The 27,197-nt window shown below is 45.2% G+C and overlaps 4 protein-coding genes across 7 annotated transcripts in view; 1 reads left to right on the forward strand and 3 right to left on the reverse strand.

Annotated features, from left to right (window-relative positions):
• LOC106743132 (zinc finger with UFM1-specific peptidase domain protein-like) overlaps positions 1 to 11,733 on the reverse strand; it is a 34,639-nt gene extending 22,906 nt beyond the window's left edge. The window contains exons 1-2 of one of the 2 annotated variants that reach the window (XM_014616670.1): positions 11,196 to 11,733; positions 883 to 1,169 (exon numbers count right to left, since the gene is read on the reverse strand). In XM_014616670.1, coding sequence (XP_014472156.1) covers positions 883 to 974 — 92 coding nt within the window. In that variant the 5' untranslated portion in view covers positions 975 to 1,169; positions 11,196 to 11,733. Of the gene's footprint in view, positions 1 to 882; positions 1,170 to 6,112; positions 6,178 to 11,195 lie in introns of those variants that run through there. The other variant, XM_014616673.1, reaches the window with a different exon arrangement.
• LOC106743131 (reversion-inducing cysteine-rich protein with Kazal motifs) overlaps positions 1 to 17,053 on the forward strand; it is a 23,111-nt gene extending 6,058 nt beyond the window's left edge. Inside the window, exons 2-8 of the mRNA XM_014616669.1 lie at positions 7,417 to 7,469; positions 11,773 to 11,856; positions 12,154 to 12,190; positions 12,274 to 12,621; positions 13,048 to 13,480; positions 13,622 to 15,005; positions 15,387 to 17,053. Coding sequence (XP_014472155.1) covers positions 7,417 to 7,469; positions 11,773 to 11,856; positions 12,154 to 12,190; positions 12,274 to 12,621; positions 13,048 to 13,480; positions 13,622 to 15,005; positions 15,387 to 15,770 — 2,723 coding nt within the window. The 3' untranslated portion in view covers positions 15,771 to 17,053. The remainder of the gene's footprint in view (positions 1 to 7,416; positions 7,470 to 11,772; positions 11,857 to 12,153; positions 12,191 to 12,273; positions 12,622 to 13,047; positions 13,481 to 13,621; positions 15,006 to 15,386) is intronic.
• Positions 17,054 to 17,160: 107 nt separating this feature from the next.
• On the reverse strand, positions 17,161 to 21,380 carry LOC106743129 (probable ATP-dependent RNA helicase DDX46). The gene is made up of 8 exons (XM_014616666.1): positions 21,193 to 21,380; positions 20,880 to 21,083; positions 20,375 to 20,522; positions 19,999 to 20,310; positions 19,603 to 19,927; positions 18,391 to 19,513; positions 17,765 to 18,296; positions 17,161 to 17,628 (listed from the first exon to the last, which is right to left on the reverse strand). Exons 1-8 carry the CDS (start codon positions 21,210 to 21,212, stop codon positions 17,206 to 17,208), a joined length of 3,087 nt encoding a protein of 1,028 aa, XP_014472152.1. The 5' UTR covers positions 21,213 to 21,380; the 3' UTR covers positions 17,161 to 17,205.
• A 643-nt stretch (positions 21,381 to 22,023) lies between these two features.
• LOC106743134 (aminomethyltransferase, mitochondrial) lies at positions 22,024 to 24,523 on the reverse strand. 3 transcript variants are annotated; one of them, XM_014616675.1, is made up of 5 exons: positions 24,229 to 24,523; positions 23,311 to 23,651; positions 22,923 to 23,242; positions 22,780 to 22,862; positions 22,024 to 22,566 (listed from the first exon to the last, which is right to left on the reverse strand). In XM_014616675.1, the coding sequence occupies exons 1-5, from the start codon at positions 24,506 to 24,508 to the stop codon at positions 22,229 to 22,231; spliced, it is 1,362 nt and encodes a 453-aa protein (XP_014472161.1). In that variant the 5' UTR covers positions 24,509 to 24,523; the 3' UTR covers positions 22,024 to 22,228. The 3 variants fall into 3 exon arrangements, with proteins under 3 accessions (XP_014472161.1, XP_014472163.1, XP_014472162.1); XM_014616677.1 differs by having other exon boundaries at positions 23,753 to 24,321; XM_014616676.1 differs by having other exon boundaries at positions 23,311 to 23,914; positions 24,229 to 24,307.
• Between the last annotated feature and the right edge of the window lie 2,674 nt (positions 24,524 to 27,197).

Here is a 27,197-nt window from a genome sequence, read left to right on the forward strand (position 1 = left end):
CCCCCCCCTTCCCCGAGCTGTTGATCCCTAAAATCTTCTCTTTTTGAATAATTTCACGCTATCATGAATATACAATCTCCATACGGTGACTTCTCTCATCGGTGACCAATGCAATTTGCATATTACTTGCACTATCGAGTAAGCATCAACTAACAGTAACATTATATCAATATTATAATTTATCGTTCAACGATGTTAACAAAGAAAAATAATTTGCTGGTGCGGCAAATTTAATGCCGCCGCAAAATCTGTCAGTTGATATATGGACAGCAAAATGATTTGTTAAGAACACTAAGCCGCACTGAGAAAAAAAGCACTTTAAAATTTATTTGCGGGATATAAAACTTACTTCACAGAAATAAACCTTATTTACAAATCTTATTTCTATGAAATTAATCTTATTTCTGTAAAATAAATCTTATATCTTCTATAAATATATTGCATTTTTTTCTCAGCGCATTTGTTGGATTATTTTGCTGAATTTATAAATTATTTTGCTTTAAGAACAAAATTAATAAATATAGGAAAACACTATTTTGTTTATTTTATTCTAACAGCAAATTAACATATCTTAAGTACAAATTCACTCAGCAGAATATTTTCTATCCTGGCAACAAAACGGTTTCTGCTCTAATTACGGGTAATTTGCAAATTTGGTTATGCCAAATAAATTTTATCGCAAGGAATATGCAATACGCAATAGCAATGATGTAGCTTCGCTACGACAGCAAAGAAGAAAATTATTTTTCATCGTCTAAGTACAATTTTACATGCTTTGTATATAACAGTTACATCATCGAATGGGAAATTATAACGTTGCTGTAACGTTGCTGTTAGAGTTTGGTGTTTACTAGAGATGTAATGTTAAAATCGTGCACTCACCAAACACGTAGTCTCGTCCAGCCGTCCAGGTTCTCATCATCCAGCCGCTCTAACGTCCAATCGTCGTCCCACGTAGATCGCACTTCATTCATTTCACTTCATTCTTTTCACTTCAATCATTTCATTTCACTCATTTCACTTCACTCATTTTACTTCACTTCACTCACTGCACTACACTCGCGAGCGTGATTATTTCAACGGCGGTTAACGGTTTAAAAGAAACTACGATGAATTATGACAATTCTGTAACACACTCGTGAGTCTCGTGTTAATGAACTGCTCAGGATCTGGAACAAAAAAATATAACATCGCTGATTAGATACGAGGATCAGTAGCCATCGAGAAAAATACACGTGGAAAGATACGCGCGGAGTACGTTGACCTTCTGCTATTATTGTAGCTCAATAATTTTCACTTGGACAACCGTGGTCCATTTTTTGATCGCAGAAGGTTAAATATAACGATACGGGGACTCTATAAATTTACCGTTCAGCTCATCGTGCTTTCTCGGAAACTGCATCCATCGTATAGTCACAATCTCTGCTAGATATGAAAAGCAAGTTTTTTAGTTAATAATATTAGTCGAAGTAAGCAACGACTTGCATCAATAAAAACAAACAAATAATCAGATAACGTCTTTCAAAAAATATATACAATTTTTCAGCCTACATGCAGTTCACTCGCCTACCAATAGCATATATTATATATAATTACAAGCGCAGGTCAATCACGTCTATTTACGGGCGACGATGTCGCATATTCATAATCGAGGTTACGAAAGGCAGATATCGCGACGGCTAGGTATTAATTACGGAGCAATTAAAGAGACACGATCAGCTGGATCGGTGACGAAATTTTTACTCGGGACCCGAATTTTATATAATTCTGTTCACCTGCCAAGAACAAATACAACTAACAATCATTCACAAAGGTTCATTTTGCGAGGATGATGAACTGAAAGAATGCACGAAAAAAAGGAATTAACTGTCCATATAATACAACAGAAATTTAGCTGCCAGATCTAGTTTTTAGCTATAGGAGCTAAAAACTAGGTACAGGGACAAAAAGAATTAGCTAAATTAATTAAATTTCAGTTGCATTATATGGACGGCTAATTTTTATCTGTGGAAGCTAGTTTTTAGTTGTGGGAGTTACTTCTTGTTTTCCGTGCGGAAATAGAAAATCCCACCCGCGGCTCGATCATAATTCGATACGTTTTACGACAATTTTGCTTTTAGTTTCTTATTCTCAAGAAAAAAACGCAAGTAATAAGTAATCGTCTCCTTTTAAAGGAGACGTAAGGTGTCGTAGCAAAACCCTCTCTAAGGGCGCGCTTGCGCGGCGCATCTCGCGATGCATCGGCTCGCGTCGCGCTATCGCGCGGGCTTTTTATTTCTCGCGGCTTTCCGGGGGTTAATGTGCATATCCGCCCGTAGGCTCATTATCTCGGGGCGTGGGAGAATCGCGCGGGTTTTACGAGCGCAATGACGCGCCGGCGATGTGACATCGCTCGCCCCCGGGCGCAGCTGCGTACGCGATTACGCGTGCAACCGTGTTGGCCGGCGCGCAATTGTGTGCGCGTAGTCGCGCGAACGAACCGATGTTGCACGACACATTCCCGCCGATCGACGTCACCAGGAGAGGGCGGGGGGAGGGGGGGGGAGGCTCGTTTAAATTCGCTTGAGGAAACGCGCCGCTTTGTTCCGAGAAAAATTCGCGACGACGAGGAGGAACGGCCAATTCGCCGTAAATTGCGCGCGTGAAGACGCACTTATTGTCGCAGGACGCGTGGCCCGACATACTAAGCGCGCGCGCTTGGGCCCGAGGAGGCAGGATGTGAGCGGGCAGGAAGGCATAAATGACACCGATACATCAGCAATTTATAGCGTCGAGTAGAGAAAGAGGAAAAAATAATGCCACCATACGTTATTGATATTAATGCGCCTTTAATCAGCCCGTGTGCGGTCAAGGTAGTCGACACGCACGGCTATCTTAATTTATTACTCAGGCGCGATTAATACACGCGAAAAAATCTTCTCTCTCTCTCTCTCTCTCTCTCTCCCTCTCTTTCGTTATAGCACTTTCCGTTAGAGACCGGCTGGAATAGTTTGCTGGCAAAATTCCCCCTCAGGTGTACCTAGTGTATGAATATAGACGCGGCGGCGCGATTTACTGCAGATGGAATCTGTCATTATCGGCACAAGCATCGCGCCGAGTGTACATTAGACGCATTCGACGCACCCGCGTGGCTCTCCGCTCGCGAAAGAAGAAAGAGAGGAAAAAGAGGAACGTTCGCGGGAGAAAACGTCGAATTAAATTTACAACACGTCCCCCGGGCACGGCATTATGATCGTGCAACGTGTAATCTACCGAACGAACGCTCACGTGGCGAACACGCGGCCGTTCTCAGAAGGATTTGCGCGCTGCATTGTCGCGCGGCTCGCCGTGCGGTTGCCTTTCCTATTTTGTTATGCTAATGTCTCTCTCTCTCTCTCTCTCTCTCTCTAACTCTCTGCCGAGACGAAGTAGAGGCTCAGCTCATCAAGCACATTAATAGCATTTAAAATGCCACCGGTCTCGCCCGCGCAGAATCTTGAATTAGTCAAATTAAACGGCCCACTTTAGTCACTAATTCGTCACTTCTCGACTTGCGATCTCCGCCAGTTTCTTCAATACTGGATTATGATTAGCTATTACATCTCCTCCGGCTTATTGTTTTGCACTTCGACCTTCTACCGTGTTATTTTCTTCATAATTAATTCCGAGATGTACGATATCTTTAAGCTAATATGGAATTATATATTCTATATTATACACAGAGAAGAGGATTCTTTTGGATTTAATATAATTTCTTTGATTAAAACAAACTTGTTTTTTGGAATGGAGCAAACAAATAAAATAATTTGGCTTTTCTCAAATATTAATCTTTTTCTCTGTGTACAAAGTAAAAAATGAAAATGTTTTATCAACGACTATTATGAGGATGAAAAAAGTCTACATTTACAGAAGGTGTTCAAAATGATGACTCCATTGGTATCAATGCACTTTTATGTCAGATAAATGTTTTCCTACTCTTTTTCTTATTTCGAGAAGGCATATTCAAGGTGATAATAGTTATTGGCTCATCCTGTATATTCTAGAATTACATCGCTGCGTATGCGTGTGAAAATTATACTCGACTCGAATCGCACTCGTCGATCCAATGTTTCCCGTCAAAGTCACGAACTTTTCGGCTCCGTAGCTTAGTGCAACGGGTGGGATAAAGTGAAGGGGGCTCAGCAGTTTAGATCGGTGTAAACGCCGGATGGCCGCGAACGACGCCGGCTATTTTTGTGTCGTCCGCAACAGGAGCCACAAAACGCCGCATTTTAAGCGGCGACGCACTTGTCGTTGCCGCCGCGAATCTCACGTGGAATCGTCAAGGCTCTTTGCGGCGAGAATTCGATTAAACGCGCAACTTTTAAACGACCCCGCGCGACTTTTTATGACGGACAACGGTGCGGCGACGAGCCGCACTATTTGTCTCGTGTATCCGGTAAAGGGGAAGAAGAGAAGGGAAGAAAATTGCACGTCTCGATGGTGCGGTCGCGGAGAGTGACGAATGAAAATTAGATTTCGAATGATCTATAAAAGAGTGAACGTCGAACGGCGAACATGACACGCGGCTTTCGACGACGCTATCGTGCCGTCGATGTATATTTTCGGAGCAGACGTGAATAACTTGGTGACAAACGGATAAGCGCCAGGTGTCGGTGACCGAAACCGATATCTAGCCAAACATTCGTAATATATTCTGTAATAGCAGAACGTTGCTTCGCGGGAACGGAGAGAAAAAACTGAGAGGCGCGCCACCCTCCTGTTTGCTTAGGAATGCAAACGATCTTCAACGCGACTGATACTCCCCGTCCGCGACAATACGGCTGTAATTACGATTCTTTGTGAGCGCCGTGAAACTCCAAACTATGTCGTACTCTGTAATTTTACGAGGGAATGTTTCGGGGCAATTTACATAGAGAGTGAATCCTACGACATGTGGAAGGCGTGTAGAAGGTACGAACATTTGTGTTTTATCTCTCGAGTATTGTCGATCTGTAAAACTGAACCTATGCACGAGCATATATATAGTCGGTCACAGGACGGTTGCAACAGTTTCTTTTTACATGCTTCCGAACATACAAAAGACACGACGAAGCGAACTTATGATTCACGGACATGCGCGGTAGATGGTCGGACAGCTGTCGAAATTAGATATGTATGTGTAATTTTGACTATTATCTGACTATCTACATGGAGAAAAATTAGTCTTAAATTAAGAATAGGCATTCATATATAAGCAAGAATATTATAATCTTCTTGGAAGATTTTTAGTTTTAAATTGAATTTAGATAATACTTGCATCAATATGAATTCAATCAAATCAAGACTAAAAGTCTCCTAAGAAGATTATGATATTTCTTGCTTATATATGAGAATATCTATTCTTGATTTAAGACTAATTTGTTTTCCGTGTTCTGTGCATGTTCATGATTTATAGATTCCTTTTTTCGCATCTTGTGTTCCGAAGTATGTAAAGGAAAAACTTACAACTACCATCCTCTGTGACCGACTGTACATGCGATCGGAATCAAACGATTCCTCCAAGCGAGGCGAGAAAGTGAGAGAGCGGCGAATAAGCGGCACGTCAATTTCAATTTGTCGTTAATTTGTAACTATTAACGTCACTCGATTGAATTAAATTTCGAGGCAATTTACACAGAGAAAATTGTACGATGCGTCTGTAGAAAGTACAAGCACTCGTATATTTAAGTTTTATTCGTCGAATATCGTCAATCTTCGAACTTGCACTTGAACGTGAACGTACGTATGCGACCGGTATCAAACGATTCGTCCAAGCGAAGCGAGAGTTAGAGAGCGGCGAAAGGGAGGGGCACGATTTGCCGTTAATTTATATCCATTAACTTCGTTGCAACAATTGAATTAGATTTCGAGGCAATTTACACGGAGAAAATTGTACGATGCGCGTGTAGAAAGTACAGACGCTCGTATATTTGAGTTTTGCTTGTCGAACACCGTCAATCACCAAACTTACACTTGTACGCGGAGCGTACGTATGCAACCGGTATCAAACGATTCGTCGAAGCGAAGCGAGAGATAGAGAGCGGGGTGGGAAGGGCACAATTTGCCGTTAATTGGTATCTATTAACTTCATTGTAACGCAATGCATACATACGTGCACTGCCCGGCGGCGTGGCTGGCCTTTACGATTTCAGTCACCATTCAGGAGATCCCTTTCACACACATACGCACACACGCACACGTACGAGTCACTTGGATCGAACCCGCATGTTAACCCCGTAAAGCCGTTAAAGATCTTTCACGTCGAACGCGCCAGGAAGAACGTTCGTTGACGACCATTCACGTCATGGAAATGTAAGAACAACCGTGTTCCCCGACGCAAGTAATTACGTCACGAGCGTCGTAAAAGTAATTTGCCTGAAGTCGAGTACGCGATCGACGACAAGTTCTTCGCGAAGTTCAGGGAATCGATCGTGCCTTTCGGAGATATGTCGCACAGTGTCGTGACTTGTCGTCAAGTACGAAAGGGGACTCGGCCAGTTGTCAGGATAACTCATTCGCTTGTTCGATCCGAGTGACGCGCCGGACAATTCCCCTCCGTCATTTAATAATTGAAGACGCTGGGAAGAAAGGGAACACGGAACGTTCCTCGACTGCACGTCTGGCCGCAGGCCAGCCAGAAAGGAAACCTTAATATTTAGCACCGAGAGCGAAAATACGACCTTCCCCTCGAGCACGATACCGAGAAGAAAATCCCTGGGCTCCGTCGCGTTTAGCCGTAACCACTATTTAAAGGAGAGACTCGCGAGAGTCGCGGACACGTGTCTCTCTCAAGCGGTAATCGAGTTATCGAGTATCGCGGCGATAAATATGAGATGTCGCGGAATACTTGATATCGCGAAGACGAGAAATACGTCGGATAGGTGGTCCGGTATTTTTGCATGGGCAGAAGTCGAATGCAATAACGATGCGATTAACTTTTTTCTTCGTTCTTGTTTTCTTCGTGTCGGATTTAGCCGCAGGATACACCGTATGTGAGGTCCTCCGAGGGAACAGCGAAGTTTTGACAAGTCGTACGTGCCCTCACCTGGACCCATGAAAGCGGATCCTTTCCTTTCTCTCTCCGTTAAGCACCACTCCAACTCCTCTCATACTGACGTAACGCAGGACACGCGTCTGTTTCGTGTCGGCGGGAAAGCGGAGGAAAGATCCTCGGCGAACGCGTCCGTCCCCACCGGACTATAGTTTCCACGTGTGCTCTCTCGATGTATACTTATATATACAGGGTGGCTAAGTGTCCTGTCCGTCATGTACTTGTAGTTTAGGTCAATATGAACAAAAAAGTCTTATACCATTTTGCAAACAAGCACGAAAGATTCCAAGTTATTAATTATTGAAAATGGCCATGTATATATATATATGACGAAGCTGATATCCACTTTTTTCTCTCTGTTGCAGAGATGTCCTGCTGTTCGCAGGCTGCTGGATCCTGTCGGAACGAGTGCTCCAAGGTATGCATTCGAAATAAGTGCAACGTACTCTCTTGCAGAAATCGCGAAACGCGCTCGCGCGTTCCGTGAATAAACCAATTAGGGCGACGCAATTAGGGCGGCTCGTTGCGCCCATGAATGTTCATCGAACCTGTGCTCGCGTTCACGCTCGTCTAAAGTAGACACAAAATTAACGAGCCGCTCCGTATCTTTGCACTAATTATGTTCTCGCGCTCGTCCTTTATTTAACTATTACTATAGTGCACTGGTCACCCCTTCTGTATTAATTTGACCGAGTCTCCTCGGATAACGCTCTCGGTATCCAACAGAGATGTAACAACGGACGATTCGCGAAATCCGAGATCTCCCGTAAAATTATTATCCAGAATTAATACGAGAGACAGAGTCGAGCGAAGGAGAAGGGAGGCGCGCAACGAGGGGGCCCTTCTCACCGCGATAAGAAATTAGTCGTGGTCGCGCGTCAGGCCATCCAGCCACGAAACATAATCTATTAATTATGCGCCAGGAGGAGCGCCCCGTGGGAATTTCAAAAAGGCAATCTCGACGGTGCAATTCCGTGGGGAAGATGGAGGAGGGACGAATGCGATATCGTGCCGCTGATAAATATCCGTGGGCCGAGCCCGGGACGATAAAGGACACGAAATATGTCGTGTCCGCGGATATATTAGGATTCGCGAAATAAAGGAGAAATGGCAGGGAAAGAAAGAGAGAGAAAGGGATAGGTGAAAAAGGACGATAATGTGGGTACCGCGTTGCTGCCTTCGATGAGGGGCGCTCGACGTGGGGCGCGACTCGCTGCAGCTTCTTTAAAAGTGACTGCGGGGGCCTCCTCTCCGAAGATAATATCGGAGACGCCGGGGGCCCGCTGCGAGATTTACGCGGGGCCCCTCCGGGGCGCCCCGCGGGCTCATTCATACGCAAATATTACGAATTGACGCGTTGAACACGGTGGATGTAGCGCGTGTTATCAATGATATCGTGTCTCCGCGTGGTTCATCCCGGTTGGGGGGAGGGAAAGCGAAGATACGCGCCGTGAATGCGGACGATACCTCCTAGCTGATTCCTGATTGCGAGGTAACGTATGAGGACCTCGAAAGCTCGCGAGAGATTGAAAGAAATGCGGAGGATAATCGCGGGGTTTAAATTTAATATTCTTGTTTGACGTATTACACTTGCTAGAATTTAGAATATATTTGAATGTATTTTTGAATAAATTTGATATTTATGACGAACTTGTGATACATTTGCGGATATTTAAACTTATGAAGTATATTTGAAACAACTATATTTGAAACAAGTAATTTATATGAGTATATATCGAAGTAATTTATATATAGTATATATCTTTCAGTGTGTAAAAGGAAGCATATTGAAAAAAGGATTTAGTAATAAGTACTAAAATTTGGGAAATATTCGCCGATCGAATATTTCATTATTGTAAATAATTTAATACTACATATTGTATATACAGTACTGTAGTTCCGTATATTGTATATTTAATACACGGGACTAAATTATATATTGATTGTAGTAATTAAATATTTGACCGGCAAATATTCACCAAATTTTAATACTTATTATCAAGTCCTTTTTATGCAGAATGTCTAAATCTTAAGAATAGAGTTTGGTTCACAAGAAGCAGAGAAATCCTATTTCTCTCCGCCAAAACCAGCTTAGTCATATCATGTCGCGTTAATTCAACTTATTCTTTTTTCCATGTGTGTCTTGAACATGTACAAAAATGTGGGAATCACGATGAAATATCAGACGAAGAATTTCGTCGGTACGCCCGTCCACGTACGCGTTCTCGACGTCTTCACACCTGTCCCCGCGTTTAACGTGTTTACGATGCTATTGGTCGTTTGGGATGTGAGGCACGGCATTGCGAGGTGCAGAAAAATCCCAAGAGAGAGTCGTCTCTCTCAGGATCGTCTCGCTTGACTACTGATGAGCGCTTCTTTCTTCGTCTTGCAACACGGGCGAAATAACCGGAAATTGTGACGGAAGCTCCGAGTTATGTGACGGGTTATTCCCGAGGTGAACAGGAAAGACGCCTCTTCGTCGCGCGGCCCTTTCGCTTCTTTTTGGAGCGGAAATATTCTCGTCGCTCGCCAACATTGCGAAATAAGCTCTCGATAAGCTCGTTCCTCTTACCTTCGCCTCCCGCTTCACATTTCCGCCGTTTTTTCGCCGATGACCAACGCAACGGCACTGTTACACGCGGTTTCTGCAAAAGCGGAATGCCCAGAACGACTCGTTTCATCGGTCACATAGTGCCACTGGGGCTGCCTGTCGATTTAATTAGTCGACCGACACCGGGGTCGTTTGTGGCATCGTGGAGTTCGGTAAATGGGAGCACGGTGCTCAAATTATGAAAGCTCGCGGCTCTATTTCGGTATCTTTTGATCTCGGCTCCGGCACGGAGGCCGTCGAGCTTGATTTATCCGGCTGGAAACGTATGAGCTTTGAAGCAGCGTTTATTTCGAATTTTTGCAAACGATTACATTGCGCATATGCCAATTACAATAAAATTAAAAATAGAGGAACGCCGTGATATTCCTCTTTTCCGTTCTGTCGCTTTGCCCGTCAAACTTCGTTATTGAAAAAAAAAAAAAAGAGAGACAGAGAGAAAAAACCACGGACGCCGCTGTGCGGGCTTAAATAGAAACACGTCTCATAGCGCGGAATTATCGTCGTCGACGTTGATAAAACCGCCGCGAGAAATTTCGCGAGTGGAAAACGCACCCCCTTCGATACGTGGCGACGAGGCCCGGCTGCGCATACCTCCCAGAATATACCACGACGGAAATACGTACGTCGTTTTCTCAGCTCCCTCGTCACTTTCGTATCTAACATTTATAACAGTCTAATCTGGCGGAAAATATTCCGAGGCTGTCGATTGAGATTGCTGAATTAATTGCACGCGTATATATAACCATTTCCGTGGTATGTAACCGATCCTCTACACGACGAAACAAATTAACGAATACATACCGCGAGAAATACCGCACGAGATAATAATATACAGAGTGTCTGACGCAAGCTGTGCCATCCGTCATATATATTTGTAATTTGGGTCAATGTGAACAAAAAACAGGTTCAAGGTTCGAGGTTCAATGTACTGACATCTGTCGCTAGACTATCATATACTTATAGATTAAGCCACTATGAACAAAAAATCCTGTGCCATTTGTAAATAACACGCAAATTTTTGGGTTACTACTTAAAGAAACTTCTACGCCTAGCCATTTTTAATAATTAATAATTAAATAAAGTAACACATTCTATACTTCAATGTCGATTAACGTATTTTGTATCAATTTTTGACATAATATTCGTGTTTCTCTTATTGTTATAATTGTGTTATTTTTCAACATATTCACCTTGTGTTAAATTAGCGCAAAAATTCAAATGGACCGTTTAGAACATCTGAAATACGTTAAATTTAACAAAAAATTGCTTACCGTGCAGAGAACTTTATTATTCGTATTGATTTAAACTACAAGTATGTGACAACCGTGTAACACTTGCGTCAGATGCTCTGTATACACAAGTCGAGGCAATTTCCACATAATAAATAAACAAATAATTACGCATCCTCCTCAACTCGCTTATAAACAGCCGCGTGCTATTGTCATTTCGATGAAACTGCAACATAGTTGCAACGATATCGCGTGTTTATCATTTCTCGTGCGATCATAGCTATAAATTAAATTCAAAACTCACCGTCCATCCGAGAAACACGAACGGGCCGACCGGTAATTTATGTCCGTTGTCGAATCCGACCTTTGACTGGGCCTATCGCCAGGGCCCGTCAAGACCCAACGCATGTTGATGGATGGCCCGTAACTCGTGGCCGTGATGGACATACAGGATGGATCCGGCGTGTTCTCACCGAGGACACCGATTGAATCCGGAATGAGGACGAGACGCGCGAGCGTACGGCCGATATCTGGTCGGGGGAATGATTGTCATTCAGTGACGGGCAACAGGAAATCGCGGGGACCGTGCTGCATTCGTGTCCTTGATTCTTAATGACCGCTAATGCGCCGCTCTGCATTTCGAATTTCGAGAGAACTCCGGCGAGGTGAATATCGTTGGCGCGGTTGACGCCCCGCGGAATCCGTGCTGAAATCACTTCTACGCTCACCTGACTGCATTGTAAGCTCAGAGATCTCCGTCGGATAAGACCCGCCGAGAAATGACTTCTACTCGCGGCTCTCTCTCTCTCTTTCTTTTTCCAGTCACGTCACGATTTCGGATCTTGCTTTTCTCAGAAGGTAATTTTAAATCGCGCTTTCAGACATCTCTGGTGGTGCTGGGTGCGGACACCGAGGCGCGGGAGAACGCCACCCAACGTCTGCTGGAGTTCTGCCCGACGAGACTGGTGAGTCGTCGCAAGGATCTTCAGTGCCGCGCGATCGACACCCGTTCGTTTCGTTCATTCAGCTCGGGTCTTGAATTGGAGGCCTGCCGACACAATAAGCGCCTTTAAACGATTCAGTTGTCTGCAATGTGATCCGCGTTTTTTTCGACAACGCGCTGGTAGCTTCGTGAAAAATGATCTCGGGGCTGTGCGATCGGTCGGCCGCGGCACCTCGTTTCCTTCGTCCTCTTCTTTTTCTCCCTTTTCTTCTTTTTTCTTCGTGCGACCATCTTCACCCACGCTCGAATCTTCTTTCAGGTGGACTTCTGGAGCTGTGTGAACTCGACGTTGAATGGTAAGCCGTCCGTCGTCGTCGTCGTCGTATTCCGAGCGCGACGGTGTTACCGATGAATACAGAGACCATTTGTATTCTTACAGACCTGAAGAGGAACGAGAATTGGCTGGGTCGTGGATGTTGCCATCTCGCGCAGAATCCCACGTGTCGCATGACCTGTGCCGTGTCGGGCTCTAGGAATGATCTCGCCGAGTACTGCCGGCCGAGCGATGAACCCGAATTCTTCTCCTGTCTGGAGAAACGCGAGGAAGGCGAACGATGTTGCAGCAATGTCTCCAACGACACATGCAGGTCCATCTGCAAGGACCTCTTCTATAAGACCGGCAAGCAGTCCAGTTTGAAGCTGTACAACAGCATGGGCTGTTTCCATCAGGTTCCGAAGTGCCTGAAGAGCCTGGCCGAAGTGAAACACGCCGAAGATCCGAAGCAACGTTAGTTTCATTTATAGTAGTAATAATAATAATTCACTTCAGCATTTAACAAAAATCTATGAAAAAATCTACGGAAATCTATTACTTTTTCCTCTTTTTCTTTTCTATATTTTTTCTTTCCTTCTTCTTTTTTGTATTTTTTTTTTCTTCTTTGGTTTTTTCTGTATTGCTTTTTTTTTCTTTTGTTGTCTTTTCTTTACATTGCTTTTTCTTTTTTTTTTCTAAACTTTTTCTTCCTTATTTTCATCATTTTTAATGAAAACAATTTTTCCTCATAACTAAAAGAGACGTCTTTCCGTCAAATAAATATAACAATAAAAATAATAACATTTCTTAATTTCGGTCCTATTACACATAATAATAAATGATACATCAACGAGCGATCGATAGGCGTACGTGGTCAAGTACACGTTCCGCTTTGCGCAGATCTGCACTGTTGCGAGGAGGCGAAGTCGCCGGCGTGCCTGGAAACGTGTCGAAAGATCCTGCACACCGCGACCACCGACCATGAGATCATGGACGCGCTGACGGAGAGCTGCAGCCCCGTGTTCCCGCAGTTGCCCATATGGAGCTGCCTGTTGAAGTCCGACTCATCGAAGCCCACGCGTTTACCGTTAGACGCCGGCAAACTGGCGTGCTGCGCGAAAGCGACCAGCTCCAATTGCCAGAATTTATGCTGGCGGACCTTCCAGGCCGACTGGGAGACCGCCTGGCCGCAGTTGGACGCAACGTGCCTCTCGTCCAGCATGGAAGGCGAACTCAGGAGGTGTCTCGAGGACGCGGACGATCCCTGTGAGATGGGCTGTTCCGGCTTGTCGTATTGCGCACAATTCAACGACAGGCCCACCACGCTCTTCAGGTACGACCCGACGACAGCCGGTTGCCGCCAATCCGAACGAGAAGCGCAATCAAAGCGCGATTCATTCGCTCGGTCGAAATCGATTCAGAGCAGCTTTCCGTTCGTCGCGACACCGATAATAAGATACGATTTTCTCGGCAGAACGTGCACGGCCGCGGCTGACGAGGCCGCCAAATGGGAGGTCGACCATTGGTCCCGGGGTGAAGCCATTCGCGGATTCAGCGTGCCGGTGCACGCCGCCGCCTCTTGCCCGACGGAGACCCTCCGCGCCGCCGCCTGTTTTCTACAGCTGCGACCCTGCGAGAACAGGCTGCACGAGACGCGGCTTTGTCGCGAGGACTGCCTCGAGTTGATGGCCAGCTGCGTGGACTGGAGCCTGATCGACGGCAGCCACAACGCGGCTACTCTGTGCGGCAAACTGTCGCCCGGTAGACCAGACGCACCGTGCGTCTCGTTGGGGCCCTTTCTCAAGAGTTCACAGGAGTTCGACGACGACGAGGCCGTGATCCTGCCCGAGGAGGACATCGCGACACCCTGCAAGCCGAACCCGTGCCCGCAGGGCCAGCTCTGCGTGCTCCAGCCGAACGGCGATGAGGTCCACCGCTGCCTGCCGGCTTGCTCGCTGGGGGAGATGTCGAAGCAGCTGGTGCCGGTCGGCTCTTGGATTCAGATCCCGCGGTTCGACCAGCACGGCTGCCTCAACATCTGCCAGTGCACGACGCGCGGCCTGGAGAAGTGCCGCGTCCTCAACTGCTTGAACTTCAAGTCCTGCTGGGTGCACGACCGGTTCATCGCGCACAAGGCCAACTTCTACCTCGAGTGCAACCCTTGCCAATGCTACGAGGGCGAGTTCACGTGCTCCAAGAGGAGCTGCGGCGAGCCGCGTGCGCCGTCTCTACCCTGCGACTGCTCGGCTCACTATGTCCCCGTATGCAGCAGACTGGGTTGGACCTTCGCGTCCGCCTGCTTGGCCAAGTGCGTCGAGCTGTCGGCGACGGAGCTGGAGTTCGGCAGCTGCTCCAGCAGGGACCCCTGTGCCTCCAATCCCTGCGGCAGCGCGGAGCAGTGCGTGCGCAGACCTCGGGTCTGCCTGTCGCGTCTGCACAAACCCTGCCGGCAGTACGAGTGCGTGCCGATAGATTGCAACCCGCGCGACGAGTCCAGCGGGCCCGTCTGCGACCGGCTGAGCCGCCAGCACGTTTCCGTCTGCGCGATGATCCGAGCTGGAGCGAGTCTCAGCTACAGAGGACCCTGCCTGAAAGACTGCAGTCTCCGGGGCCCGGTGTGCGGCGTAAACGGCGAGGTTTACGCGAACGAGTGTGCCGCGTGGGCCGAGAAAACCGTCGTGGACTATCAGGGCCCCTGCGTCGCCGTCGGTCTCATCGGTGACTCGGTGGAGCCTCGCTGCGGCGAGGCTGTCCAGTGTCCCCCGTTGGCGGAGCCGTACTGCATCGGGGTCACTCCTCCGGGTGCTTGCTGTCCAGTCTGCGGAGGCGCCGCGCGGTTGGTCTACTCCAAGAAGCAGGTGGGTGCCTTCACGGGGATCCGAGAAATATCTCTCCGGCATCGAGAGTCGCTTAAGAAAAAACTCCATGCTTCTAGTTACGGTGAAAGTGGATTTCCGTTGTGGATTGTCGCGTCCTGATAATTTGTTCGGAAATTGTTTCCGGAGGACTAAGGACTCACGTTCCTTGTGAAACTATTCGCTGAAAGAACGCCTGAGAAATGGAGACGTTCCTTCGATATCTCTTCGTGGCTCGTTGTTCTTTACACGTTCTCTAGCGTACGCGTTATTTGAAAGAAAAAATTACACAAATAATTCCTAAATAATTACATTATTCTCGTAATGATGGATTACTCAGAATTACATTGCTTTTGGATAATTGTTTCTTTTCTGGAATCGCAGTTGGATCGGATCTACTACACGATGGGCGAAGAAGTCGACAAGGACTTCGTCACTCTGGAAGTCCTTCTGGCCGCTCTGAGCCGTCGGGTGCACGTGGCGCAGTGCGCTGTTCGCGGTATGCTGACGCCCGACCTCGACGTCTTCATCATCGTGCAGCCGATCACCAAAAAGCCGTCGGCGTTGCAGCTGCGAGCCTGCGTGACGGAGGCGGAGAAGCTGGTCACCAGGATCTCGGAGAGGAGTTCCACGATCGCAGCGGAGGTTCCGCTGGGCTCGCTGACGCGCGCCGAAGTGGCTCACAGTTACGTTTCGAGCGCCATGACAATTCAGGCTTGGCTCGCGACCATCACGAGCGCCATCGTCGTGCTGAACGTTCTGTCGTAAGCGCAATTACAAAGAGAATGGGAGATGCGTCGCTTATACCGTATATCGTATCAACGTTGTCTCGAAAGTAGAGCGTAAGGTACAAATGTCAATGCCGTGCGACGCGTACTTAATTTTGGACGCTCTTATTACTTTGGTCTTTAAATACGAATATCTAAACTTTCAACATAGGATATAACATAGGATATAACAGAATGTGCATATTCAATATATGTATATATTTATGTTTAAATATTCGTATTTAAAGACCAAAGCAATAAGAATATCGTGGAGTCAGGGGTGCGTGTTCAGGCATTGGTACTTTTATCTAACGCGTCTTTTTCCAATTTATCGCACACAGGTTTATCACCGTAGCATTTTTCCGGAGCCGAGAATTCGCAAGTCGTAAGCGACGCATCTCACTTCTTCCCGTTCTTCCTCGACGTTGAAGGCGTCTCTTTACCTAATCGCGATGCCATTCGCGACGGCGAGTGGTCTACAGCGTGTCTCGTGTCTGTGATTCTTCTAGTGCCTCCGTAATATACAGCAGTACAAGATATATTATATTTTTAATCGCTGATTGATATTGCCAAAGAGAGACGAGAGAATATATAACGCGAGAGAGAAAGAGAGAGAGAGAGAGAGATGTACAAAGATTTAGGATTCACCGCGTGCACTGTCCGTCACGGGTACATCGAGAACACATGCTCATTGTAAGTTGTAAATAAATAAGAGATCGTAAACTTAAGTTACCAGTTCGCAGATATCGTGACATATCAGTATATCGTGTGCCGCAGATGTGACTTTTACACAGCGCGTCCTTCTGAAAAACCGAGAGAGCTCAAAGCGAGGCGAGTCTTAAATTTTCCAAGAGTCCGGCTGGTAATTTTAGCTACGCGACAATCAGAAATCGATACGAAATTCTAAAAAAAAATTTTTTAAATAAATAAATAAAGCGAGAGCAACTCGCAAGCGATACAGTTTCTCCAGGACACGCTGTGTAGGTACGGCTTTACACTGCCGAGCGTTCCGAATTTTTATACAACGCCGCGAATAAGTAAGTTAACTCGTGGTAGGATACTCGTCGGGGTGCTTGTTAAGGTAAGGATTAAAGGAACGACGGTCCTCGCACTTTTATTATTTATAAACCTGCGAAAATTTGGATCGCCTGCAGTGGTTCGTGCCAATGATACAGATAATGCTCCTATAGGTGTTAAGTATACCTTGTTATTGTGCTGTTTAATACAAACTCTTGGTACCGTCTCAGTTGTATGTATAATAAATTTTTCCAACGTTTTTTTTTATCATACATGAGTTCGAGCGACTTCACTGTCCTCGCGTATGGATACTTCATGGATGATTAAATAGAAAGAGAGAGAGAGAGAGAGAGAGAGAGAGAGAGAGAAAGAAATCTCAAGAGATGATCTTTGTAAGATGCAAACCTTATAAAAGCACTTTATAAGACTTTGTATCGACCACGCGACGCAGTGTGAGCGCCGGACGCCTGCAGCTTGATGAGCTCCTCCTTGATTAATCGTGAAACCTCCGCCTTGGCTTTACTGACCGCCAGTTCGCTCGTCGACTCTATAGCCAGGTATAGTTTCCTCTCGCCCTCCGGTGGCGCTTTCCCAGGTGCGATGTACGTTCCCCTGACTGTCAGGCCCGCTTCGGAGTACTCCGAGATTTGAGCCAATGCCTCCTTGCTCGTGACTCGCCATCTCGCTTGTTGCGGGAAATCGTTGATCTCGAGCTCCTCCTCATACTTACGGAATGTTTGCTCGCCCGTTTCCGCATCGCTCTCCACGAGGTCCTCCTCGCGCGGCTGATAATTCAGCTTGGTGTTCAACTTGGCCGCCAATTGTTCCGCGACCGTCTTCGCCTGCGGAGAGATAATTATCATTTGTTACCAGCAAGGACTTGTGTAAAAAATTACAAGGGTGTAAGTTGATTATTTGTAATTGTTGAATGGTTATAAGATAAAAGATTTTCCCTCTTTCTCAGGATCGATTACTTACCGTAATCAGATTCGTAGGTCCTGCACCCTTAAGTATTGCCTCCGCCGCTTGCTGAGTGGCGCCCTTCGCCTCGGCGCCGAGATTTTTCGCGATGTTGATCTTGGACGCCAATCTTCTGGCTAATTCGAGTTTGTCGGTGGCACTGGGTATCGGCTGACCCGGCACTGTAATACTGGTCGCAGATGGTCGGGCTATTTCGCGAACCGTGCGCTTAGGCGCCAGCATACTCTCGATCTGTTGATCGATATCGTTCTCTATGTCCTCGTCGTCGGAGTCCTGCAGCCCCAGGGCCGCTTTCTGGAACTTCTTCTTCTCATTCGCCAACGCGGCCTCCGACTCGTCGAATTTGAAGCCTTTGCCGCTGAAACCGCCGCCGGTGTGCACCTTTTTCCCGTCCGCGGCCTGTCGCGCCTTGTAACCCTCCCACAGCTGCCGCAACGGTTCTGGAACGGGTACGCCCGCTAATTCGTGCGCACGTAGGATATCACCGGCATAGCGTTCCTGCTCTGACGTGATAAAGGTGTACGCGTATCTGAAAGAAAGAGAAGAAAATCGCCTTTACATTAGAATTAACAGCGACGATGACAGATGTTTCCGTATTATCGAGACACAAAGGACGATCTTACCCTTTATTCCCGGCTCTACCGGTCCGCCCGCACCTGTGCACGTAATCCTCGTAATGATTAGGGCAATCGTAATTTACCACCAGTACCAAGTGCTTAACATCTAGACCTCTAGCGGCGACAGATGTGGCCACCAACAACTTCGTCCGTCCGGCTTTGAAGTCCAATATAGTGGAGTCCCTGTCACATTGGTCGATGCCACCGTGTAGAGACATACAGGAATATGAAGCCTTCATAAGATCTTTTAACAAAGTGTCCGCGTTCTCCTGCTTGTCCACGAATATAATGGCCGAGCCTTTGTCTTGATAATGGCCGAGGATTTCTAGCAATTTGTAGAACTTTTGGTCCTCCTCGAGAACGACCACGTGCTGCTCGACGTCCTTGCAGACGACGGAACGTCCTCCGACTTGCACCTCCACTGGTCTGGTAAGTATTCGTCTGGCCAGCGCCTCCATTTGCCGCGGGAACGTCGCGCTGAACAGCACCGTCTGCCGATCCGGCCTTACGTTCTCCATGATTCGCATTACCTGAGGCTCGAAACCCATGTCGAACATCCTGTCGGCCTCGTCGAGCACCACGTACGTCACTCGTCGTAGATTCGTCACACGGCCACTGTTGGCGGCAAGCATGTCGATCATCCTACCCGGCGTGCACACGATGATCTCCGCGCCTCTCTTGAGCTCCGCTATTTGCTCGGAGATACCGGTCCCACCGTAAACGCACACGTGCGACAGGCCCAACGACTTGGTGAACTTCTTCGAATCCCTGCCGATTTGCATGCACAACTCCCTGGTAGGCGTCATGATTAATGCGATCGGCCCGTCGCCGTCAGCCAATGGCTGTTGGTCCAGTATATGACGGAACATTGGTAACAAGAAAGCTAACGTTTTCCCGCTGCCTGTTTTCGCTATACCGATGAGATCGCGGCCGGACATAATCGCCGGGATTGCTTGGCATTGAATGGGCGTTGGTTTCTCGTAACCGAGTTTCTTCAGCACCTCCAGTTCTTTCTTAGTTACGCCGCATTGCGCCCACGATTTGATAGGCTTCGGGCAACCTTTACCTTTCACGCGAATGCCTTCCAGATCCTCTTTGTATGCCTCTACTTCCTCTGGTGTCATTCTCGCTGGAAAGATACGTAAGATTGTATATAAATAAACTCATTTATGCGGTGAAAAAGATAACTTATTACACAAGGAAATATACAAAACTTACCAATCTCAGGAACTTCAACATAAAAGGACTTTCGGAACGGTTGGTAATCCGTCGTTGCGTGATCGACTTTGGCTAACTCTCGCTTCTGTTTGTTTGCGATACCGGCTGCAGTCTCGTGAAGATTTTCGCCCTCTTCTTCACTAGAATACTCCAAGCCATCTTGATTTTGCTCGATTAATTCTCCCTTCTGTTTCTGAACCTTCTTTTTGGCTACACCAGTCACTATAACGACACCACCACTCTGCGTTCCAGAGCTCGTGCCATTGTTGGCGTTTTTCGGAGCTTTGTTATCGAGTTTGTTCACTTTCCTCACTTCTTCTTGCACCTGTCGAATCAATTACATGTAATGTAAGTACGAAGAGGACTTATCTAAGTATTAATCACAGGATTACTTGCCTCTGCCATGAAAGCATCCAGCGGATCAACTTCTTCCTCTTCATCTTTCACTTCTTCCTTTACTTCCTCAATCTCCTCTTTTACACCTTCTTCCTTTGCCTCTTTTGTGTTATTCTGTACCACAGGAGTCTCCTCATCACTATCATCCTCAAGAGACCACTTTTTCATGGGTAGCTGAAGATTTGCCAAAATAGATGCCTTACCGTCTTTCTTAGTAGCTTCCAGCTCTTTCTTCTTCCGCTCTGCTCGCCATCTTTCTATTCTCTCCCTCCTCTTTTGCATTTCCAACTCGAGCCTTTTTTGCTCTTCTTCCTGCAAAGATAATTGTAATGAGTTCCACTTGTTCCTTCATAACTGCTACTCACTGCAAACTTACCTTATCCAATTTTGTATGATCAAAAGGTAATTCTTCATTGTCACCCTTCTCTTTATCCTTTCTGTCGCGTGACCGAGACCTGTTAGATCGTTCTTTGCCAGAGCGCGAAGACTTTGAGCCTGTAAGACGCTTTTCTTTACTGTCTCCACTAGTACACCGAGAACAATCAATATCAATATATTATTTCATCATTGTGATCATCAGCAACAACATTTTCAATAGGTTCGTTTTTTATTTCTGGACTGGCTAGTGCTAATTCAAAAGAACTATGTTCTGATATTCACTGCCAGTATTAAAAATCTATAGTTCATGTTATATATATATTATAGATTTTCAATACTGGTAATGAATATCGAGACGCAGCCTTCTTGAACTAGCGAAGCTAGTTCAGGAATAGAAAATACATGTAATATTTGCGACTAAAGAAGATAAAAATATGAGGGATATGAACTACACGAGCAATTGTCTCAGAATAAGATGTTAAAACTTCTTTCAAGAATGTTACCGTTTTCTCTCGCGATCCCTGTCCCGTTCGGACCGATCCCTCCTATCTCTGTCTCTGTCTCGCGAACGACTCCTGCGTTCTCTATGTCGACCTTTGTCTCTGTCTCTCTCACGATCTCTGCTCCTGGATCGCCGTCGTTTCTTATCAGGCTCGGCCGATCGAGATCTCGATCGCGATCTGGATCTTCGTCGATGATGCCTGTCCCTATGCGAATAATTATTCATGACAATTCAATAGAACGTGGATTCGGAGTATCTACAAAGTGTGCCTGATAACCTAACCTCAAATATAAAATGTGGTGAATTTCACTTACTTGTCGCTGCTACGAACCATAATTTGATATGATATTATTAATAATTAAATACTTAGTACACTAATAAAGCACACAAGCACAATTATTCACACCGTGGACTACCGCCTCAGCTTCTTGTCTTCTTGTTTTTTGGCTTACACGGAACGAAGCGCCCCCTACCCCGAACTTTTTTCCCATTCTCTCTGATATGCATCACCGCTTTAGTGATTGAATCGACCGATATTTAAATTAAGATAAGGAATTCGCCTCTGTATTTGTGTGATTTTAAATAGCATTCTGCACTGTGTAACTGTACAAACTCGCTCGAAAGCTACTTTACATATGTATTTTTTGTATTTTTTTAATAAAAAAATCTTTAAAACCATTTTTACCCTGAGACACCGCAAGATGGCGCCAAACAACCCGTTAGTCGCTTTTAACAGGTCTAGCAGGTCGGTTATTAGAGGGTCTACAAAGTCTTCGCTGCGAATCGCCACTGTGCTACCGACCAATCGGAGGAGGTGTAGGTCGTGCGACTCAGGGACCAATCAGCTCTAGACCTACATTTTCAAATTTAGTTACTCAAGTTAGTCTGTTACTCAAGCTACTCGAGATCTTTTTGTCGTCGATTAGTAAGACTCAACGACAGCTCTCTTTCTTCTCATTCTCTCTCAACTCAGTAAGTGTCACGAAGTATCGTTAAGTAAACCTAAATAAACATCAAGCAACAGTAAAGTTATATCTACAAGAACGTTACGTGAATTACCCGCTCAACATTGTAACCTTAACGTTCAATACATGCTACATTATACTTACATTATTGGGCGGGAAATGATAACAACGATGTTTACTGGGTAATAATTTATTGTGCATTAAATATTTATAAAAAAAAAGACTAACATTCGAACAAGACTAACAATTGAACGAGGCTGAATAATAAATTGATGAAAATTTTCGATTTTCTTCGCAGTTCATCGTTAACAAATAAACCTCTCCATGTATCCTACAATTTCGTTGGAAGTAAACCAGTTTTCATTGCGTGAGATCGGCACGAGTGTCATTTGCCAGTGTAATAATTCGTCTTCACAAAGGGCATCCTGGTCACGGTGGCCTTATAGGTTTTCCCTCGGACCTCGACCAGCACGCCGCCTCCAAATTGCGCCAAATCTGACGGTATGTATCCCATGGCAATTGACCGACCCAAGGTCGGACTTGGTCCGCCGGAAGTCACTTTGCCCACACGTTCACCTTCCGGCGTTAATATAGATGCTCCTTGCCTGGCAGGTGGTCCTTGACCCAGTAATAGCCCGACTCGTTTTACCGTGGCGCCCATTTTGATCTGCGACAATATCCGCTCCGCACCTGGGAAGTTGGCCTCGACCCTTCGCCCTTTTGCTGCGGAAGACCGACGGTGGAGATGTTTCGTAAGTTAATACAATTATTCGGCAAAGAGAATATATCGAAATAAATTGTCCCGCATGAAGGAACACGAAGAAGCAAAAGCATGAGCCACGAGACGTCTCTCTGTTTTAATATGGTTATGCGATAAGCGATGCTTATTGCATTCCGAGAGATTTCACAAAGATCTCTAATGATAGGGTCACTAACCTATTAACCATGTGAGGGCAGCCTCGACTGGCGTGGTGTCCGCGTCGATGTCGTTACCGTACAAACAGAGTCCAGCCTCGAGTCTGAAAAGATTGATCGGATCATCAGCAGAATCCCGCTGCGAAATGTATTTATTCATTTACCTTAGACTGTCCCTCGCTCCTAAACCGGCTAGTTTCACATCGGGAATTTCCAGGATTCTCTCGACTAGATCCACAGCGTCCTTCGCAGGTACCGAGATCTCGAAGCCGTCTTCGCCGGTATACCCGCACCGTGAGATCCTAACCCGGCTGCCCGCTGCCTCGGTTCTCACGCTGTTCATGAACTTCAGAGTCTGAAGATCGATTTTTACCAAGGTTTGCAGAGCGGCAGCCGCTGTGGGACCTTGAAGAGCTACCAGACCTTGCCGCAGAGGATCCAGAAAGTCGACGAACACGTTTTTGCCGATTCTCTTGAAATCCTCCTGGAAGCAGGATATCGTTCATTGCGTTCGTCGCGTTGTTGAGACATTTCGAATATGCACTCTCTCACTTGACGCTCTCGAAGAAGCTGACTATCCTCGTCCCGCCTCCCCGCGTTCGACACGACGAAGTACTTGCCTTCGTCGTCTTTGGTGATGATCAGATCGTCGAGGATCCCGCCTTTGTCGTTAGTGAAAACCGTCAGAGTCGCGGCGCCGTTCTTCATGCTCTTCAGGTCGCACGTGGTTAACGATTCCAGGTATTCTCCGGCGTCTTTGCCGGCGACGCGCGTCTGCATCATGTGTCCGACATCGAAAAGCGACGCGAACGACCTGGTGTGTTGGTGGGACGCGGCGATCGCGTCTCGATATTGCACCGGCAACATCCATCCAGCGAAGTTGACGATTTTTCCTGAACGTTCGCGAAGTCAGATAAAATCAGATGGTCATATCCTCCTTTCTTCACTCTTGTCTCTTATACAAATTTTTTTTATTAAAATGTATGTCTCGTACAAGTTGAGAAACTTCGGCATAGTGAGATTGTAACATCGCCTCGCCGCGAAGAGATCTTCCCCGCGTTGTCTCCAGTTAGACTTTTATGTAACTCACGATGTTGACAGGAGAGAAGTCACGCGTTGTGTTAGCTTGTCTCATGGGATATCGACAGCACTAAAGCTTTCAAAAATAGACGGTGACGTAGTGTTTGTTTATAAAAAGTCAACACAGACGAGACATCGGCACTGACAAGGCAACGTATACATCGACGGTACGCGAGAATCCTGGGAATAATTCAATATTTCATGCTATTCACAGAATTGTATTTACTCGAGAACATTCCTCCATACTTTTTCGATGGATGAAAGATATAATATAACATACGCTTCGCCGGCTAATCTAACGCGAGAAATTCCCAGCGAGGAATGAACATCGAATCGACGTCGACTTGTTTAATCGACGCTGTGTTTAACCAGATGTGAACAATTACTCACCTTGCTTTTCCACATGAAGATCGTACAAACAAGTTTTCCGGGTCTCGGTGACGCTCAACGTTGACGACAGCCGGCGACTTTGTGTCTGGATCGCGTCGGCGGCCGAACTAAGTGCCGCGGAATCGATCAAACACCTCGAACGCGACGTTGAACTATGTTTCTGCCTGACCGTCGACCCCACGGCGATACCGCAGATGTCACGTACACCTCCCGACGCGTCCAGACATTTTTCGAGGTTGCCGTAAATAACGAATCTGCCGCAGACGCTGAAACGAAGCATGATGCTCTCTTCTTGGTGTTCTATCCTTAACTAATCCGAAGTGAGTCGACGGCGAGCGTCTTCGTTCAGGCCGTCGATGACCCGGCGCGAGCGTTTATCTTTCTTCAGGCGCGGATGTAGCGACGAGGAAATCGATTTCGAATATTTCATGAATCGGGTAACCGACCCGTACTATTATCCCGCTTTAAAATAATTATTGTTTCTAACATCCAATCGGAAAATAACATTTGCCTTTCTGTCAAACTGAATAAAAAATGTCAACGTGATCCCGTTGAAATGTCCCTGTTATTGTATTCCTAATGTTGAAATATTGCACGAGAATTTTCTCTCATCGTATATGCATATCACCGTATATAAATACAATTATAACACCCGAAAGTTCTATGTGTATTGTTATGTTAAAAGTCGTGAACACTGGCGCGCGTCGCCTGCTTCTACGAGAGCGACTGATAATCACAATAATCTTTTACGCAGGCAAATTAACACGTGCGACGACGTCGCGTCGTGATTTCCGATTTTCTTAAATTAATTCAAGTCCGTGTGTGAAACGAATTTGTTTACCGGTTACGTTTACGTTACATTTATCGTTTACATGTGCACAGTGTTCCGATCTGATGGAGCTTGCGACAGCATCGTGAAGGCAACGTGATTCCCGAGGATGCAGATGTTGTACGGGAGGATACGATTCGGGCCGAGCTGAATCGACTTGAGGGTGAGTTTACAGATTCCTTACAATTATCGCCTGAACTGTTTATTGTCGAAATGGCCATCGAAGTAACTCGAATTACGACTGCTAAGGGCTAATTCATTTTATATCTAAACATGCATTCGTTTGCTGATATTAATCTAGTTTGAAAGATTATCTTCCGTTTTAAATCTCTGGGCAGCGGGATATGGTTGACTCCGAGTTCCTGAATATTTAATACGACAATTGATATATTGATATATTGATATATTTAATTGATATACTCGAGATGTATAAATTTAGACTACAAAAAACACAAAAACTTGCGATTTTTCCACGATTTCAACCTACAGTGACCAATAACAAAGAAATGAATTTGTGAATAAAAATAGCGTTTTTCGCGTTTATTGATGCTACATATAAAAAAAAATACGTACTACATACAAGTAAATGTTACTTGTTTTAAGTATTTCATAAATTTATATGTATATATCACAATATATCACAAGTTTATCATAAACATCAAGTTTACCCAAAATATATCCTAAATCCTAGTAAATTTAATATTTCAATCAAAAATATTAAATTAAACAAAAAGTTGGACTGTATTTAAATTAACCGAATCTGGCTTTGTCGCACGTGCGATAAAGTTTTATATTATTCTTGAAAAGAGCATAAATTCTTTTCCCGAATACGTGATAATGAGCTTTTCTAACATTTTTTCCAAATTTGTGATGATCATATTTTAAAATCATCATCAGGAAAATATTCTTTATTGAAGATAATCATCAACTTAAAACATCGAAAGTAAATTGAGTAATCGCTTTTCTCAGCAGTAAAATGATATTTTCTATATGTGATACACATGCAGATCGCTCTTGAAGACCAAATTAGCCGTTATATTATCTTTTTTATGTTATAAGATAAATGAATTTTCATTTAAGTACAATATTGAACGTGTTACAAATGAAACAAAAATGAGTTCACTGCTCTCGTTCGTTGTATGAGAGATTTCTTGCGTAGAAAAGATAGCACGATAAAGAAACCGTCCCTGGATGTTGAATATAGACTCGATATCGCTACACTTTGAGATAAATTTCTGTTTTCTTCTGGTGCGGATATGCAGTTTATCATCTATGTGCGTAAGAGAGGTCATACGGTTGTTAACAGCGCGTGCGATAAGGAAATTATCGTCGATAATCGTGCGGTGATCATAGGGAACTGGCCAGTAGTCACGAGACGTGGAATGCTTATTAAATTTTTATTGTACCACGTAATAATAATAATAATAATATTAATAATAATAATAATCATGATCATCATCGCAATAATAAATTGTGATAATAATGACAATAATAAATGGTAGTAATAATAATAATAATCATTTATCATCGTAATAATAATAGTTTCGTAATAATAATAATAATCATAATAATGATACTTCATCGTCGTCGGTAATAATTCAATGACAAATGTCAATATTTTTATATAGTAGCGTGTCGAACGGAGAAACGACTTTAAAAAACGAAGACAGTATCAATGTTCGTTCGTACATTTTGTTTTTTAGCTTCCGCCGTTTTTTTTTATCTTCTCGCTCACTCTCTTTAGGATCTCTTCTACCTCTCGCTCTCGCATCTTCCACACGCGCATTCTCACTCGACTTCGCTTCCTTTTATTTATCTTTTTTTTTTACTTTTAATCTCCCCTTTTCTCTCACACACACGCACACTTTCTCCCTCTGTCTCGTGTCTTACACAATTGATGCAAAATGTCCCTACACAGTCCGACGAATGTGTGTGTGTGTACGTTTTCCCGGTTATTCTCTTTAATCAATCCTCACGATCGCATTTTGCTCGACGCTTTCCACATTTTTTTCCACCTTTCCTCCATAAAATTCTAGACTGCTTTTTTTTACTTTTAAATCCTTGCACGTGTTGACACATTCACTCACACTGGTAAAGTGGTTTGGTAGTGGAGGGACCGGGGGAGGACGTGTGAGGGGGG

The sequence above is a fragment of the Dinoponera quadriceps genome, unplaced genomic scaffold (assembly GCF_001313825.1).
Source record: "Dinoponera quadriceps isolate SergipeBrazil2010 unplaced genomic scaffold, ASM131382v1 scaffold942, whole genome shotgun sequence".
Classification (NCBI taxonomy): domain Eukaryota; kingdom Metazoa; phylum Arthropoda; class Insecta; order Hymenoptera; family Formicidae; genus Dinoponera; species Dinoponera quadriceps.